Consider the following 19,735-nt stretch of genomic DNA (forward strand, 5'->3'; position numbering starts at 1 on the left):
GCAGAAAGCAGGAAACTACAGGCCAACTAGCTTAGCATCTGTCATAGAGAAAACGTTAGAAACTATAGAGGGCTCTGAGAGACCTACAACTGAGTACTGTGTCCAGTAGTGGTCATCTTGGTCACAGAGGATATTACTGCATTGGAGACAGTTCAGAGAAGGTTTACTTGGCTAATAACTGGAACGAGTGGATTGCTTTAGGGTCAGAGATGACTTATTTGAAACACTAAGATCCTGAGGGGACTTGATTGTGTGGATGCTGAAAGGATGTTTCCTCTCGTGAAACAATCTAGAACTAGAGGTCATAGTTTAAACAAAAGGGTTTGTCCATTTACGAAAGAGATAAGACAACATTTTTTTCTCTGAGGGTTAGGGCTCTTTGGAACTCCTTTCCACACATAATAGTGGATGCAGGATCTTTCATTCTTTTTATGGTAGAGGTAGATAGATTCCTGATTACCAAGAGGATGGATGGTTATCAGGGATATTCAGGTGAGTTGATGTTAAAATGAGATTAGCCAATATCTTATTGAATGGCAAAGCAAGCTCAAAGGGCCAAGTGGCCTCGTCTTGTTCCTTGTTCATAAAATATGAAACAACAACAAAAGTACAGCCTGGCATATTTCCTTCTGGAACACCTGACTGTGTAAGGACATCCAGTTGGAAAAGGTAAACTGTTTTCTGTAATTGCTTTTTTAGTCTGTTGAAAACACTGTTGGAAAAAGCAGCCCAAGTTCAATGAAGATGCTTTTCTATAAGGAATCAGGAGAAGGTAAACACGCTAATTATTTGAGTGAACTTTGTAATAAAATCTGCTTGCTGTGTTAGCTGCCTTCAGATTAAAGTTGGGCTGTAATTACACCACAGAAGAAAGGTAGCTTAGTCGCAATTCAGACCATTTATGTAAACTCAGCCTTCTTGTCAACGTTGTTCTCAGGTTGCAAGAATGCAAACCACAAAAATCATCTCTATGAACAAAATAGAGACAGTGTCAATTTACAGACTTGATATCCCATATACTGCTACTGTCATTGTGTGCTTCACTGTGCAAGACTTTTGTAATTACGAAGGTGAAAGAGAGACTTATTTCCAAATGTCTTTTTCAGTACGAACATGACAAAGGTGCAAAATTAACAGAAAGAATATTCCGGCATGAGAAATACATTTTGCTTATTACATTTTATTACGAAACATATTTCAATCAAGGCATAGACACAATCACAAAAAGGTTTTCTTTGGGAAGATGAAAAACAGGCACGTCATAATTAATAAACATTGACTAACTCGATCAATTAGTAAACAAATTACCGGTATCTATTTACTGCTGTAATATTACACAGTTAATCACAATACTTGGCTAAAGTTTTAAATCTGGGCTTTCCCAGTACATGGGGAATACCTAAAGACAAATCAACAGCAACAAAAGATGGTGAAAAGAAATCATATGGTATGCGTAACATATAACATTTAAAATCAATATTTTAATTCAAATGGCCATCTTTTCCACAATTCACAAGTAGGAGCTTTGACAATTTACCATCTTTTAAGCTGTTATACTGTTTGCACAGCCCCAGGCTAAATCTTTATCCTTACAATTGCTCTGCACGGTGATAAATTGGACTATTATCCTGACATGGCAGATCCATCAGACAGGTTTTGAAGTGTTTTCTCGCAACACCTGCAGTCTCATTCTAAGTCTCCCCCTGAGCCTGCCCCAAGCTCCGTCCTCCAAGTATAGGGGAAAACCACAGGCCACCATTGTGGCGCCATCCTTGGTTGTGTCCAATCAATACGGCCTTATTTCCTGTCCATTTGCTGAGGTCACAGCAACAAATCTCATTAATTATTTCTGCCCTTGCTGCCTCCAGTGTGCCTCTGGCTTGACAAGGGAAAACTGTTTGACCTTTCTGTAAATTTGTTTACAGGCATACAAGGAGAGGTAGGGGAAAAGACATTGCAAACCTGCTTTGTTTCACTGTGATTTCTTTAAAAAAGAACAGAACCTTTCTCTATCACTTTGTAACATTTCTGTCAGTACAAACCATTCATTTCTCTTCCAGTTTGATTTTGCTGGGTATGTGATTTCTCCAGTCAGAATTTGGTCACAGCATAAACAATCTTTTCCAGAGTTGATCTGGCTTCAGAAGTAGGAAAGCAGCGGAGGGCTTCCAAAGCCCCGTTTCCATGGTAACGGCATAAATCAAGAGATGAACTCACACCTTTCCCAGCTTTGATTATTCGATGCAGCTATAGGAGAAAGAAAAATCAAGAACCTGTATAAGTGGACATTCGAACGAAATGATAGCGCAGAATAAGTAGCTGCATACTTCACCATTTATTTTAAAACAAACATGATCTCGTCAGTCTCTATCATACTCCGTGATATAATCCATAGATAACTGCACTTTCCCTATTTTAATAGATTTAAGATAGATAAGCATATTCCTCAGTTTGATCAACAGGTTTTAAATGTTCTCACTTGTAAAATAAAGCTTTTGCAGACAGGTGCCAATGAGCACCCACAGTGCATTATGGAGAACATAAAAACACATTCCCGTTTGTAGTTCTATATGGCTCAAAACATAGTAGGAAACTGTTAAAATGCACATCCAAACAAAGTGATTTCATGCATTTCAGAAACTTGCCAGGAACCCTAGTGTTTATAAAGTTTAAAGTTACTTATTTTCAAATATTATTGGAATAATTAATGGATGAGAGCTCAATTAAACAAAACTACATACTTTAAATTAAGATGAGGAATGTACCCAGAAATCAGAAAAATCAAATTATTCAAAATTCACTTTACTCCAAATTAACATATGATACAGTCATTCTTAATAAAAACAGCTGTATTTCATATGTTAGGAACTTTAAATAAACCATTAATATTCCTTAAGCAAATTCATTTCTTGATATACACTTACTAAAGACAGTTTTGACTCTGAATGGCTTTCTAACCCAAACGGATTCTCCATCTTAAATTAATTCCATCAAAAACACAGCCTACGTTCACTGCTGTGGTTTAGTCCATCTCTGCCCGCACCTCTCCTATCAAACTCCATCAGTCCAATGCTCTACTGTACTGATTCCCAAACTTTTGCACAATATTTAGGAAGAATGTGAAGGCATTGGAGAAAGTGAATAAAAGGTTCATGAGAATGGGTCCGAGGATGAAGAACTTCAGTTAAGACAAACTGGAGGTGTTTGGTAAAAGCCAAATATTGCTGGTGCTGGAGACCTGAAATTAAAAACAGAAAATTCTGGAGAAACTCAAACAGGTCACACAGCATCTGTGGAGAGAGAAAGAGTTCAAAATCAGAGAAGGGAGAAGGCCAGTTCAATTGAAACACTCAATAAGGAATTAGACCATTATCTGAAAAGGAAGAATGCGCAGCATTTACAGGAAGCAAGGCACAAAGTGTAACGCTCATTACAAAAGCCTATGTCGACACAATGGGCCAAATGGCAGCCTTTTGCACTACAACAATTCTGAGGCTTTAATTCTCAAACTGTGCATGACCCTTAAGTGAAAACTATTGGGCGTGTGGTATATTGTACAGTTGTGGAGGTTCACAAATCTCTTTTCAGGTTGTAGGTGAAGCATTGATTGGATCTCAGTGAATCACAGTCAACTACTGCAGTCACCAACAGGGAAAAAAAAACCCCGAATCATTTAAAGGAGCCTCTCAGGTGTCAAAACACAGTCTAGCTTCCATGGCTATCATTGCTACTTGGGAGTTTACAACCCAATGTTAGGGAACCCAGTTTGCTCCAATCATCTCCATAAAGATGGAATCATTCAAAAATGTGCTGCACATATACAAAGCTGTACCACATCCTGCTTGGTCTATCACTCCTGTTTGCAATGCCCATATTGGCCTTTTGTCCTGTAGCAACTCCAATTTAAAAGATTCACTCTTGCATTTAAGTCCCTTCATGGTATTATATCCCTTTATTATATCAATATAACTTTCCCCAGCTTTGTCAAAGCTTTGACAAAGGGTCAGTTAGACTCGAAACATCAGCTCTTTTCTCTCCTTACAGATGCTGCCAGACCTGCTGAGATTTTCCAGCATTTTCTCTTTTGGTTTCAGATTCCAGCATCTGCAGTAATTTGCTTTTATCAAATCAATGAATGATGAGAAGTAGTGCAGCCTGCTTAACAAATTCCATTATTCAAAATTCTCTAAACTCTTATAATTAGGGTTTGTAACAATCACACAAAACAAATAAATATTTTGAGATGAAAGCTAAACGTGCTGTGGAAATTCAGCAGGTTTGGCGGCATCTGTGGGGAGAAGAATCGAGTTAACATTTCAAGTCCAATGACTGATATCACTGGCACCAACAGCATTTTAATTTAATTTCAATCTTTTGAGACATTTGGATTTGAACAAAAGGTGACTGTATCATGCTTTTATGTCTATTCAAATGGGATTTTAATAAGTTAAAAATCTCAAAATAATCAAATAGATGGCCATCAGGCCCATCTCTGATCATCCAGCAGAATAACCCACAGCATCCTGGTGCAGGGTCTTGCTTCAGTTGTTTTCTCCAGGTTACTGTAGGTACTAATCATTCTGGGTGAAAAGGAACTTGTGACTATCACTCCTAAATTGTAACTCTTACAGCTTATGCCTGGATCCTATTGTGTTATGGACAGGACCAAACCCCCTCAAAGTATATCAAGGAGATAGCCTAGACTATAACTTGCATTTTATTTAAAGGCAAGTATAAGGCACTGCATTCCAGATGTGAATCAGTTGGCCAAACTACTAGACTTAAAGCAAAACACACTTTATTCTTACACCACAGTTAAAATACGAACAAAATTGAATCAGCAAAACTTTAACTCTATTGAAATACTTAACAAAATAGTATATTATTTAACCACTCATTCATTGTTCCATGCAGTATCCCATAAATACAACATTGGTAAAGGCAAATTCAGCAAATGAGATTTCCCTCACTTGCTTTTTCTTCCAGTCTGGAAGGAAAACCTTAAAGAATGAACACAGCAGCAGAGAGAGAACTCTAGCTGTTTGCACCAGCAGAGAGAAAGCTGTATCCAGTAGCTTCAACTCCAATACCCCAACTTCAACAACTGAAAGAAAAACTAAAACCCTGGGTCTGTGTCAGCCTGACTCCATCCACTCATGCTTCCTTTGTTTAATTGAAAAACAAGCGAAAGCTATTGACTCTGTTTCCACGGAACAGTCACCTTGGCACCAGGTTGATAACCCACTCTTCAAGCCAGAAAAAATCCTTCCTAGCATATCGTCACACTTGTCATGAAGATGAATGTCATGGCAAACTTTTAAAAAATCGATACGGATTTAAAAATAATTAGATCAGCCAAGATGGCCACCTAACTTGCATTACTTGTATGTTCCACTTTACAATCCCTACTGAAATGGAGCAGGAACCCATCAAAAACTCCAGGGGTGTGTGAAATACTTTAACCTCCTGTCTCATTAGCATGACATCAATGGAAATTATCTGAGGTATTCCACTGTTGGAGATAATAAGACGTTGGCTGAGTTGGTGAGGGGAGGTTACTTGACAAGCCAATTATTTGTACATCTTCAGCACATATTTTCTGAGCAGGACTGAGGATAACAATGCCGGGAGATGATCTAAGTGGAGTCTCTCTGGCCAATCTCTCCACCTAATTTGCAAACCTTTGAGTCTTGTCTGCTATTTTGCATTCTCTGTCCATTTGCAACACAGACTTTGAAGAAAGAAACCCATAGCTGTCTCTCCAGAAGAACACATTCATCCATCTGCAGTTTTAAACTGTCTTGACCACAAAGCAACAAAAAAGCTACTGAAATCAGCCTGAAGCCAGTTGAGCTACCAAACTACAAACTTGTTTGGCCAGCCTATCCCTCCCCACACTATGTGCAGAAACAGTTTCTCCCTATCTACTTTGTCCACATCTCTTGTGATTTTGAAAACTATGAGATCTGCAATGTGAGCATGAAAATCAACGCACTGTGATGCTGAAGGTGCCATTTTCCAGAAGAGACATTAAATCAAGGTAGAGTGGACATAAAGTAGCATTATTTTAATAAAGAGCAGGGCTGAGCTGCTGGTGTCAAATACACTCAAACAGATAATGTTGCTGCTGGTTGTGTCAGACTGTTGAATGCAAGTTAGTGACTGTGTTACCTACACAACTAGAGTGATTATACTTCAATAAATAATCATTGTCTGCAAAGCATTTTAAGGCATCTGCTGGTCATGAAAAGTTCTACATAAATGTAAGCATTGTCTTTTTTAAAAACCGAACATTGTAAAGAGGGGCATTTAACGGACTGAAGAGAATGCTTTATTAACTCATGAGCTAAACCTCAGCTGGAGCATTCAATACAATTCTGGACATCACACTTTGAAAAGGAGATCAAATCCTTGGAGAGAGGACAGAGGGTATTTATCAAGATGAGGTGAGAGATGAAGGGGCTTCAGTTATGTGGAGACTGCAGAATGCAGGATTGCTCACTTCAAAAACATTGGAGTTAGCAACACCAGTAGGCCATTTGGACCTTCTAGACTGCTCTGCCATTTAATAAGAACATGACTGATCTAGTCCACTCCACTGTCCGCTCCCTTGTCTCTCAAAAAGTCTAAGTCATCCTCGAATAAATCCACTGATTCAGCCTCCACTGCAATAGAAAACAAAGGGGAATCTTGTATGTACTTGTTGGAAGTACATTCTCAAAGTGACAAGGGTTCTGGTAAAAGAAGTGGGAAGGGACTATTTTCTCTGGCAAATGGATCAGAAACCAGAGATCATAGATTCAAAATATTTGGCAAGGCCAGAGGGACAAATGAAGAGAAAAGTCTTCATGTAGTCCATAAGATCTGGAACACATCAAGAAAGAAAAAGCAAAAGACAGTAGATTCAGGTCTCATTGAGTAGTTAAAAGGGTCAAAATATTTGAAGATTATGGGAAACAGCGAGCAATGGGACTAAATTGGGTGACTTGTTTGAAGAGCTGACACAGGTACAATGGGATGAACAATTCCTGTCTGTAAGATTCTATAAAGTCACTGTGTTTTTATCAAGAGGCATTGCTGCAGTGTTGGGCAGCTGTGAATTTGTTTTTTTTTGCAGTTCAGACAGGCTCTTTCTAAACAGATTCTGAATATAGATAGTGGAAGCTTTGTAATGTGAATAAACTTTGCTTGCCTTGTCCTGACCATAAATCCAGTCTGCCTCAAGTACAGTGGCCTACACAGTAGCCAACAAACATTCCATGTACTGAAACCCCTCAGCCAAGGTGTGCAGGCGTACCACAAAAGGGTGAATGTGGTGACAGCAGAGATGGGTTTACACAGATAACTGCCATTATAAAAGTGGATGCCGAAATTCAGCAGTGGATATGAAAATGAGAGTAAAATTTTCAAGTTTAAACTGGCTATTAGTTCCTCAGTGCAATTACCTCATTCTCATTTGAAAAATTCTGGTCCTGACTCTCTCTCTCGGGGGATTTAATTCAGAAGTAGGGATGTCTTATTTCAGTCATACGGGGTCTTGGTGAGACCGCACCTGGAGTATTGTGTACAGTTTTGACCTTCCTGCCTAAGGGAGGATGTACCTGCCATTGACAGAGTGAACTGGAGGTTCATTTGGCTGATAGAAGGGCTGGCAGGACTGTCCTACCAGGCGATATCAGCCAACTGGGCCTGTGTTCACTGACGTTTAGAAGGTTTAGAGGAGATCTGATTGAAATATCGAAAATTCTAACAGGGCTGGACACACAGATGCAGAGAGAATTTTTTTCCCAGGTTGGGGACTCGAGAATCCTGGGACAAAGTCTCAGGATACAGGATAGACCATTTAAGGCTGAGATGAGAAAGATCTTTTTTCCACTCAAAGGTGAACCTGTGGAATTCTCTATCACAGAAGGTTGTGGAGACCAAATCACAGAATATATTCAAGGAAGAGATACATAATTATTTAGATTTTAAAGCTATCAGGGATTGGGGAGAAAGCAGGAATATGGCATTGAAATAGAGGATCAGTCATGATCACATTGAGTGGTTGAGCAAATTCAAAGAATTGGATGGCTTACTCATACTCCTAGTTTCTATGTTTCTACAATATACCAAACATGGTCTCACCAAGGCCCTGTACAACTGTAATAAGACATCCCTACTTCAGAACTCAAACCCTATTGCAATGAAGGCCAATGCACTATTTGCCTTCCTAATTACTTGCTGCACCTACCTGCCTTCTTTCATTGACTATGTGTATCAGGACACACAGAACCCTTTGTACCTCCACACTACCCAATATATTTAGATAATACTCTGCCTTTTTTAGTTTTTCACATTGAAGTGCAAAACTTCACATTTAGCCATACTGTACTGGATCTGACCACTTGTTTTCCCACTTATTTAACTTGCACAGATCACCCTGAAGCCTCCTTGCATTTTCCTCACTTAATTCCACCGGTTTGTGTCATCAGCAAACTTGGAAATATTACATTTGGTTCTCTCATCCAAGTCATTTATATATCATGAACTGCTAAAATCCAAGCACTGATCCCTGCAATACCCATAAATCCTAAAACTGCCAACTGGAAAAAGACTCATTTATTTTCAATCTCTATTTCTGGTCTGTCAAGTAAATTTGTAATCCAAGTCAGTACATTATCTGAATCCATGTGCTTTAATCTAGCCTCTTCTGTGGGACCTTATCAAAAGCCTGCTTGAAATCCGAACACACCACATCCACTGGTTCTCCCTTAGCTATTGGAATTGATCCTCAAAAAATTCAATAGATTAGTTAAGCATGATTTATTTTTCATTATCCCATGCTGACTTTGTTTCATTCCCTTAATTCTTTCCAAGTGTTCTGTTATTATGCCTTTAGTAAAAGACTCCAGCATTTTCCCCACTATTCATGTTAAGCTAATTCGTCTGAAAATGTCTGTTTCTTCTGTCTCTCCTTTTTTAAAATTTGCCACCCTCCAATCTGCGAGAACTGTTCCAGAGTCTATGAAATAACCCCTCATTCTCTAGCCAGATGCTACCTGGCTGGCTGGGTATTCCTAGCACTGGCTACTTTTGTCTAGGAACAAAGATAGTATTTGTTGCAAGGTTTTCATTCAAAATAGTTCAGGGAGGTCACAGCAAGGAGCATACAGATAGAGACGGAAGCAAGTTCTATTCGGAAAATAACTACTTAAATGGATTGCTGAAAAGGCACTTGAACTACACAGAATTTGTATAGTTGTAGACTCAAGACTGCATCTAACACTATGGGCAATTTAGCAAGGCCAATCCACCTGACCTGCACATCTTTGTGACTGTGGGAGGAAACTAGAGCACCCGGAGGAAACCCACGCAGACACGGGGAGAATGTGCAAACTCCATACAGACGAGGCTGGAATCGAACCCAGGGCCCTGGCGCTGTGAGGCAGCAGTGCTAACCACTGAGCCACCATGCCCTTTCTTGAAGATTTTCCTTCTTGAAAAAGTAGAGCTGTGCCTGCGATTAAGTAATGTTCAGCTTTCACATATCCAGGGGAATGTAGTCCCAGGAATGGAAGGTAAACTGCTCGAACCTCTTTGGCGCAGTTCATGACTTACAAGACTTAGTCAAACAAAGTGAAGAACCATAATCCTTTGTGAAGATTTAATGAAATTTGATGACCCATAATTGCACCAATGTTGGAAATGGCTCTGTCTTGATTGCAGTTGGTGTTTCATGTGTTTTGTCAGGTATAGTTTTAGATTAGATTAGATTACATTACAGTGTGGAAACAGGCCCTTCGGCCCAACAAGTCCACACCGACCCGCCGAAGCGCAACCCACCCATTTCCCCTACATTTACCCCTTTACCTAACACTATGGGCAATTTAGCATGGCCAATTCACCTGACCTGCACATCTTTGGACTGTGGGAGGAAACCGGAGCACCCGGAGGAAACCCACGCAGACACGGGGAGAACGTGCAAACTCCACACAGTCAGTCGCCTGAGGCGGGAATTGAACCCGGGTCTCTGGCGCTGTGAGGCAGCAATGCTAACCACTGTGCCACCATGCCGCCCACCATAGTTGGTCTGTTGGGAGAAAGTGAGGACTGCAGATGCTGGAGATCAGAGCTGAAAATGTGTTGCTGGAAAAGCGCAGCAAGTCAGGCAGCATCCAAGGAGCAGGAGAATCAACGTTTCGGGCATGAACCCTTCTTCAGGATTCCTGAAGAGGGGCTCATGCCCGAAATGTCGATTCTCCTGCTCCTTGGATGCTGCCTGAGCTGCTGCGCTTTTCCAGAAACACATTTTCAGCACAGTTGGTCTGTTACCCATATTTGCCTTCATTTTAAGTTTGGGCTGTTGGAAAAAACATTACATCTTTCTTTGTACAGTCTGAACCATATTTTGCCAGTAGTTTTGTGAATGCTTGCTTGAATAAGTTTTATTTTGAATAAAACTTTTTTTTGTTGACTAAAGAAACGTGGCTGACTTGTTTCTAAGATCAAATCAAACATATCTTAAAAATGTACTGTTTATATTGTTAGCCATTTCATCACAGTGGTTAAATTTAAAATTTGTTATGACCAGCAGAGATGTCAAAGCTAGAAAGGAATCAAACGTAACAACAAATTGATTATAAAATCCCCTCTGGAGACTCGCACTTCCCCAACTTTGTTAACCTCATCAGCCCCACAATCAACTGAGGTCTCTACACTCTTCCAATTCTGGCTTCTTGTCCACTCTAAGATGTCATCACTTCTCTAACACCAGCTGTACGCTCAGATGTTTAGGTTCCAAGCTGTAGAACTCATTGAATGCCTCTCGCTTTATCTTTAAGGCGCTCTGAAAAAAACTTCTTTGACCAATCTTTCCATCACCTGTCCTGATGTGATCCAGTCATCAAATTCTATTTGATAATACTTCCAGTAAAACACCTTGGAATGCTTTATTATGTTCACATAAAATGAAAGTTGTTGAGCAGGAATAAGTACAAGATCCGAAGGTCGTGAGAATTCATCTAATGGTAGAATTCCAGAGTGCAGAATTGTAGAAATTATAGATGGAGATGCCCAAAGAGAGAACGTGCAACTTGCATATAAAATGTAGTTGTCATAGAAACTAAAATAATAAAATTTCATTATTAGTTTTAGTTTTAGTATTCAAATAAAGTTTTAGTTTAAAAAAAATTGAAACCATTTAACAACAGCAGACCAATAATGTCTTTGGATAGTATAATCAAAAAGAGAATTTGTAACTAACAGTAACAAGGAATGATTTGTACAAATATGAAGAGATTTGTTCCGTTGCATTTTCTAAGGTGCAACTAAAAAGACATTACCATGGCCTACAGAAGGAACCAGGACATCTCTAAGGCCATTCACTCCTGTGACTTTTTGAAAAATACTCACCATAGAGATTGTGTGGAAATAAAATGCTCAACATGCTTCAACACATTCTATCCCACTCCCTCTTCCATGCCCAACCTGTCGTCATTCTATCGTATTTATATGTTAATTTTAATTCCATAATAACATATGCATCTGGTACATAATTAAAATCACAAAACATTTTAAATATCTGACACAAATTTGTTTTTTTTCCTCAAAGTTAGGTAAATCAGTGCCAAAGTAAGCAAGCAGAAATATGGTAACAAATTCAAACCTAAATATCACTGCTCTGCAAATAACTTAATAAAATCAGAACAATAAAGGCACTTACAAAAAATTGTTAATCAGAAACACGCGCTCTTAAGCATGTTCTCATTTAACACAATCTTTCAATAAGCAGTGAATTATTGACAGAATAAAACAATTGATGAAAGAAAAACAGCCACATTTTATAATTTAGTTGAAATGATCAGTGTTAAACTGCCTAAAAAAATAGACCAAATATCCATCAACACCAATGAAATCACTGCTCTCAACGCCTGGATTGGATGTTTGTTGTAAGAAAATTAAATGAGGCTGTGTCCTATACATTCATCCTAAGCCACAAGAGTACAGTTCATCCATTTTAATTTGCAATCATCACATTTAAGACCTGATTGACTCTGGGCAGATTTATGGATCAGTTTGGGTTATAGAATCACTTCCAGTTCAGGCCATTAGTTGTGCGTATGTGTAATTTGGTTCTCAGTGCCCAAGAGATCTGATTTCAATCAAACACTTCTCACCATAGACCTTTGTGGATGGCCAAGAGGAGGGCATACAGGATGGTCATGCATAAATCACAGGCATATGCTTTTGAAGGCAAGAAGTGGCCTGTCGTGGTTCTGTATATTTATCAATGCCATAGGGAATGTACCATGGCTGATTGTACTCAGTGCCACTGGAGCCACGGTTTATTTATAGTGCAATGCTACTGCTGCTGAAGGTGCACTGGAATGGAAACATATCACGTAACCACATTTTTGTTTGACATAATCAAAGGAGGCTGCAAAAATGGTTTCTATCTTTTTCTCTTCTGCTCTCTAAAATGTCCAGCCACTCAGTGATAGGATTAATCACTGGTAGAGAACACAAATATGTTTCTGAATGCCTCTGTGTTATATTCTACACTTAATATGTAAGCCAGATAGTGCCATTAGACAGGGGAGCCTAGTTTGCAAGATTTTCCAGGCTCTACCCGAAGGATGGCCCCATCTCAAATAAATCATCTCCTTCACGGTCGAAGAATAGCTTTCTTTTGTGACAGAAGTGCAGAAAATAAATTCCTGAAGAGACAAGCAGTCAGAAGGGGCTTAGAAACAAGATCCATGCCAGTAGATCATGGAGGAGCGAGTGGTGAAAGGCGTGGAGACCAGTTATTGCATGCATCACCTGTGGAAATTTGAGCACCGAACTGCTAAATGGTTGGTTAATTTGTTCAAACCTAAAACATTCCTGCAAGATCCCAACACACAACAGCACTCCCACTTTAACAAAGAGCCTAGTACATCTCTCAATACACATAACAAGAGGCCTCCTCCATTTACTAATGAAGAATTAGCCCAACTCCTCTAACAAATGTCTGGGCAAAATACCTGTAAACAATGTGTTTCTGATCACTGGAACTGAAATGAAGAATCACAACCACTCTGTGGACTTAAGAGTATACTTAAAACAGAGATAGTTAGGTTCTTGTTTGTCAACGGGATCAAGGTTACAGGGAGAAAACAGGAGTATGGGGTTGAGAAACTTATCAGCCATGATCGAATGGTAGGGCAGACTCAGTGGGCTGAATGGCCTAATTTCTGCTCCTATGTCGTATGGTCTTATAACTCAGCAATGCACACAATCTTTCCAAAAACATCAACTCCCTACACATCTGATTCCTCAGCTAAAATCAACTACGTAAATACTCCCAACCATTGCACCAGCCAAACTTATACAACACAAGAGGAAGAAACAGGATGCAATAAGCAATTTAAACAGTCTATAGTTGGAAGTAGCTTGAGAAGATAATCTACAATAACTCAGTTGAGCAGGATAATATTTGTAAAATGTTGCTTTTTTTTCTAGTCTCCCTCGGAACCTTTTTTTGGAACTCAATAAAAATGTAATTTTTTTAAAAAAAACACATAAGAAAATGGCCAAATTTAGAACAACCAAACAATTCTGTCCCATGGCAGGTATTTGCCTCTTTATCAGAGATGAAAGAGAGTGGATGAAATGAGTGAAAGGGATTTCCATACTGGCCCAAATCTTCCAATCAATGTCTTAACCCCTCTTTCCAATGCTGACGACAAAATTTACCTACTTTCCTTCCTGGCTGATTTTGCATTGAATGATTGCTCCAAACTCAGTGAGGGCAGGAATCCTCACAGGGAGTCATGGAGAGAATCCAGGCAAAAGCCAGGCACCTTTTTACGTACTCTGGCAAGTAAAGTTTAAATCTCCCAGAATTGTGCAGTAAGTCCATTGGAGTGCATGAGTGAATGGGTAAACATGTAGGGGTGGAAGCAGGTGAGGCAAATAGGTAAGAGGCAGGCTGAGCAAGTCCTATAAAACCAAATAAAAGACATTTTGGCTGTAGGATTTGGGAGGAGTGGAAGGTTGGGACAGGGGGTGTCAGAGAGAGTGATTTAGGAGTCAGAGATAGTTATTGAGGAGTTAGAGATAGTTATTGAGGAGTTAGACGACATTTTCCCATCGAATATTTCTTGGGTAATTACCCATGTAAGCCATTCAGAAAATCAAACTCAGACTTGTATTTGTTTGGAGCATTCCAGGGAGTATGTGAATTGCCAAGAAGTGTAAACTTCTCTGATAATTCCTGTGGAGTCATTGCAATGGAAAGCACGTCTTTAGCTATCCAGAGGCTGGACGATCTGGATCAGTATGTCCTGAATAGTCATCTTGGTGCTATCACCAAAGCTTCCTTCCTGCTTCTTCTGGTGGAGTCAAATATACAGGAATAAAAAACACCAGGAAACACTAGGATCTTGCAGTATTAAATACCGGAGTCAAATTTCTTCAGTTTTGTTTTTCTCTGTGACAAAGAGATTGCCTTCTGATTCCTTACCAATTCTTAAAAAATAAGTATGCAATGCACTGTTCTAATCTGAGGAAAGAACAGCATTCCATCATGACCGTTAATAAACTGTCTGATTAATTTTGTTCAGAATTTTGTTTTCTCTATGAGGTCACAAAATTGATGGTGGTTGGCAACTATGTGGACAGGAGGAGAAAGTGAGGGCTGCAGGTGCTGGAGATCAGAGCTGAAAATGTGTTGCTGGAAAAGCGCAGCAGGTCAGGCAGCATCCAAGGAGCAGGAGAATCGACGTTTCGGGCATGAGCCCTTCTTCAGGAATGAGGAAAGTGTGTCCAGCAGGCTAACATAAAAGGTAGGGAGGAGGGACTTGGGGGAGGGGCGTTGGAAATGCGATAGGTGGAAGGAGGTCAAGGTGAGGGTGATAGGCCGGAGAGGGGGGTGGGGGCGGAGAGGTCAGGAAGAAGATTGCAGGTTAGGAAGGCGGTGCTGAGTTCGAGGGTTGGGACTGAGACAAGGTGGGGGGAGGGGAAATGAGGAAACTGGAGAAATCTGAGTTCATCCCTTGTGGTTGGAGGGTTCCCAGGCAGAAGATGAGGTGCTCTTCCTCCAACTGTCGTGTTGCCATGGTCTGGCGATGGAGGAGTCCAAGGACCTGTGTGTCCTTGGTGGAGTGGGAAGGGGAGTTGAAGTGTTGAGCCACGGGGTGGTTGGGTTGGTTGGTCCGGGTGTCCCAGAGGTGTTCTCTAAAACGTTCTGCAAGAAGGCGGCCTGTCTCCCCAATATAGAAGAGGCCACATCGGGTGCAGCGGATGCAATAAATGGTGTGTGTGGAGGTGCAGGTGAATTTGTGGCAGATATGGAAGGATCCCTTGGGGCCTTGGAGGGAAGTAAGGGGGTAGGTGTGGGCGCAAGTTTTGCATTTCTTGCGGTTGCAGGGGAAGGTGCCGGGATTGGAGGTTGGGTTGGTGGGGGGTGTGGACCTGACGAGGGAGTCACTGAGGGAGTGGTCTTTTCGGAACACTGATAGGGGAGGGGAGGGAAATATATCCCTGGTGGTGGGGTCCGTTTGGAGCTGGCAGAAATGGAGGCTGGTGGGGTGGTAGGTGAGGTCCAGTGGGGTTCTGTCCTGGTGGCGATTGGAGGGGCGGGGCTCAAGGACGGAGGAGCAGGAAGTGGAGGAGATGCGGTGGAGGGCATCGTCGATCACGTCTGGGGGGAAATTGCGGTCTTTGACGAAGGAGGCCACCTGGGTTGTACGGTATTGGAACTGGTCCTCCTGGGAGCAGATGTGGCGGAGACAAAGGAATTGGGAATACTGGATGGCGTTTTTACAGGGGGCAGGGTAGGAGGAGGTGTAGCCTAGGTAGCTGAGGGAGTCGGTCAGTTTATAGTAAATGTCCGTGTTGATTCGGTCGCCCGAGATAGAAATGGAAAGGTCTAGGAAGGGGAGGAAGGAGTCTGAGACGGTCCAGGTAAATTTGAGGTCGGGGTGGAAGGTGTTGGTAAAGTGGATGAACTGTTCAACCTCCTCGTGGGAGCACGAGGCAGCGCCGATACAGTCATCGATGCAGCGGAGGAAAAGGTGGGGGGTGGTGCCAGTGTAGCTGCGGAAGATGGACTGTTCCACATATCCTACGAAGAGGCAGGCATAGCTGGGGCCCATGCGGGTGCCCATGGCTACTCCTTTGGTTTGGAGGAAGTGAGAGGATTGGAAAGAGAAGTTGTTCAGGGTGAGGACCAGTTCAGTCAGTCGAAGGAGGGTGTCAGTGGAGGGGTACTGGTTGGTACGGCGGGAAAGGAAGAAGCGGAGGGCTTTGAGTACGGCGGGAAAGGAAGAAGCAGAGTATGGCTGGAAAGGAACCCCCCATCACGAAGGACCCTGTACACCTCCATCCCCCATCACGAAGGAACTGCCCCCTTGACCATGACCCTACCTCCCACCACCAAACCATCATCTCCCAGACCATCCATAACCTCATCACCTTAGGGGATCTCCCATCCACCGCCTCCAACCTCAGTCCCACAACCCCGCACCGCTCGTTTCAAACTCCTGCCCAAAATCCACAAACCCGACTGTCCCAGCCGACCCATTGTCTCAGCCTGCTCCTGCCCCACTGAACTCATCTCTGCATACCTCGACACGGTCCTGTCCCCCTTAGTCCAAGAACTCCCCACCTACGTTCGGGACACCACCCACACCCTCCACCTCCTCCATGATTTTCGCTTCCCCGGTCCCCAACGCCTTATCTTCACCATGGACATCCAGTCCCTGTACATCTCCATCCCCCATCACGAAGGACTCAAAGCCCTCCGCTTCTTCCTTTCCCGCCGTACCAACCAGTACCCCTCCAATGACACCCTCCTTCGACTGACTGAACTGGTCCTCACCCTGAACAACTTCTCAATTTCTGCATGCAAGTTGTAAATGGGACACACTGCTGCGACTGTGTGTTGGTAGTGGAGGAAGTGAAGTGCTTGTGGGTGTGATGCCAATCAAGCAGGCTGTTTTTTGTTCCCCTAGACAACGTCAGGCTTCTTAAGTATTGTTGGAGCTGCACACATCCAGGTAAGTGGGGAGTATTCCATCACACTCCTGACTTGCGCCTTCTAGATAGTGGATAAGCTTTGGGGAATCAGGGGTTGAGTTACCTGCAGCAGTGTTCCTGCTGTTGTAACCACAGTACTTATGTGGCTAGTCTGCAGTAGAAATAAGCCCTTCATCAGGAATGAAGGTTGAGGAAAATAGGTCCAAACCACATTCTATGCACCTTTGCAATACTCTGAGTTGCAGAATAACTAAAAGTAATAGCCAATAAAAATCGAGCTCCATATTAAATCTACACTGGATACAAATAATGAAATGGAAAATACTGACATGAGACTTTTCCTCAATTAAGTCTATCAATTAGAACTGATGACCTAAATGAGATTTGAAATGGTTATGCTCTCTACAGATGCCACCTGAACGTCTGAGTTTCTCCAGGATTCTGTGTGTTTGTTTCAGATTTCCAACATCAGCAGTATTTAGCTTTTAGTCCTAAGTGTATATGTTAGTTCCTTCAGGATTAACGAAATCTTTCATCCACAGTAGTAGTTCACACTAGTTTTGTGAAATATGCATCATGAAAATGTTCAAGGTTTGTTTTGAAATGTTATGCAGTTTTTTTTTTGCCCTGTCATTGATGGTTTGTGTGCACATAAAGGATGATATAATTGGTTTCCCTTTCATCCTCAACCACCGCTTCCTTTGGGGTCTTTTTACTCGAACCAACCAATTCTCTCTAAAATGATTTGCCATTAATTCCAGCAGAGGCCACTGAATTAATCTTGTGATTAAAATGCAGAGTAAGACTTTCCTCCATTACATTACCCAAATAACTCTTGAAAGATCTTTGGTCACTCAGGTGGTTTGGAATTTCTTCCTAGTTCAACCAGTTGATGCTCATGAGATGGTTCTTCCCTGTATCATCTCTCTGGTTTCAATGTTTCCCATGTGAGCTGAGTGAGCATGGATGCTGCACAGTTCCACACTAGGTCTGCTCCGTCACCTTCCCTCAGACTAAGACCAAGTTAACAAAGCCCAGACCCGTCAGCAAACCTGCAACCTTCTTGGGTCTGTACAGCTAAAATAGGCATGGCATATATTTGCTGTGCATTCAGAAGGAACCTTATGTGTTTTATTGTTTGTCAATGTCTACTCATTCCACTATCCTTTAAAATGGTTTTATTAGGAGATGAAAAGGCACAAGAACAACAATGCACAGCAAACAGAAGTTCCCACCTTAAGAAAAGGCGGCTGGAGTAACAAATTGATGAGTTCTACCATGTCTAAACTTGCTTGCTCGTTAAACAAGACTGTCAGGCTGAAGGAACTGTAGGCTGTGAAAACAGTGACAGAACCTAATGCCCCTTCTAGTTATTATTTAGAATTAAATACCTGATCACAAATATACAAACTAATACTTACATTAAGAAGCATATTATTAGTGTTGTTAAAAATAGATGTGAAGGTGAACCTTTTGTCTTGTACTCATAGGATTGAAACTCACACAAACCAACTTTAGAGATGAAACAGCAATTTACATAACATAATCCAGGCCTGACCAGACAAGGTGAAAAGCTTCAACTTTAGATGTCTTTTTAGCAATGTTCAAGTCTTTGTTACCAAGAATTCATCATTTCAATATATAATTACTGAGAAATATTTGTCTTTTATTGTGTGTAATTGATACCTGTTGTGGGATGTCAAAAAAAAGCAGAAGCCAATTTTATTTAATATACATCAATTACAATATATCAAAAACTTGAGGACCTACCTTAGCATAATCAGTTTGTTTACCATTTACTTTAGCCTAAAAATCAAAGGAAAATAGATAAATAAGTATTTTGAACCATTCTACTGGAAATTATTTAATGGCAAAACTATATGTTGGCTAATTTTGTTTTAATTCATCATTACTTATTCTCTGAAAAATTCTGGAGAACTTAAGGTTGCATTGACTAACATTTCTAATTGTAATGTTGATGCAAATTTGAGAAGAAACTGTGGATGCTTGTGCTATGAGTACTCTAGCTTGTGCTAGAGGTGCTATGAAACACTAGTTTTCCTTCTTTGTTCAAATTTCATCAAGACTTGAATATCATGATTTGAACACTCACAAAATTCCATATGAAAACTCGGTTTACAGAAAATGCATATCTGGCTGGTGTTGATAAAGCATTCCACACAGTTCACAAAGCAGATTTCTGTTCTGCTGTCGAGCCATGGGCCTGGATTATCCATACACTTATCCTGCCAAGGATGAGGACAATCATCAGCAGGACAGGAGTGAAGTGTTGGGACCTGATCAAATTTGACATGCCAAAGGAATCAAAGGGAAATGGGAACATTTCTGGCCAGTAGTGACTACTTTCAAATAGAGACAGAATAAACTTTCTCGTTACAGTTACATTAAACATCTGTAAGGGGGCATTTTGGAATCTTTCAAGGTCAAATCATTCAATTTTTGCAGAACAAAGTAATTGGAAGCAGTCAATAAAAGGAAGTAGTAAACATGAAGCTCAGTGGTTAGACTGCTGCATCACAGCACCAGGGACCTGGGTTCGATTCCAGCCTCAGGCACTTTTTCCTGTGTCTGCGTGGGTTTCCTCCGGGTGCTTCAGTTTCCTCCTACACTCCAAAGATATACAGTTTAGGTAAATTGGCCATGCTAAATTGCCCATAGTGTTCAGGGATGTGTAGGTTAGGTGCTTTAGTCAGGGTAAATGGAGAGTAAT

At 41.1% G+C, this 19,735-nt stretch overlaps 1 protein-coding gene across 2 annotated transcripts in view; it reads right to left on the reverse strand.

Annotated features, from left to right (window-relative positions):
* Positions 1-1,160: 1,160 nt before the first annotated feature.
* pdss2 (prenyl (decaprenyl) diphosphate synthase, subunit 2) overlaps positions 1,161-19,735 on the reverse strand; it is a 178,358-nt gene continuing 159,783 nt past the window's right edge. For both annotated transcript variants that reach the window (XM_087982822.1, XM_043687056.2), the window contains 2 exons: positions 18,775-18,810; positions 1,161-2,247 (listed from right to left, as the gene is read on the reverse strand). In XM_087982822.1, the coding sequence (XP_087838948.1) occupies positions 2,092-2,247; positions 18,775-18,810 (192 nt within the window). In that variant the 3' untranslated portion in view covers positions 1,161-2,091. The remainder of the gene's footprint in view (positions 2,248-18,774; positions 18,811-19,735) is intronic.

Source organism: Chiloscyllium plagiosum, unplaced genomic scaffold (assembly GCF_037043375.1).
Source record: "Chiloscyllium plagiosum isolate Xiang-an unplaced genomic scaffold, Cpla_swu_hap1 HiC_scaffold_3, whole genome shotgun sequence".
Classification (NCBI taxonomy): Eukaryota; Metazoa; Chordata; class Chondrichthyes; order Orectolobiformes; family Hemiscylliidae; genus Chiloscyllium; species Chiloscyllium plagiosum.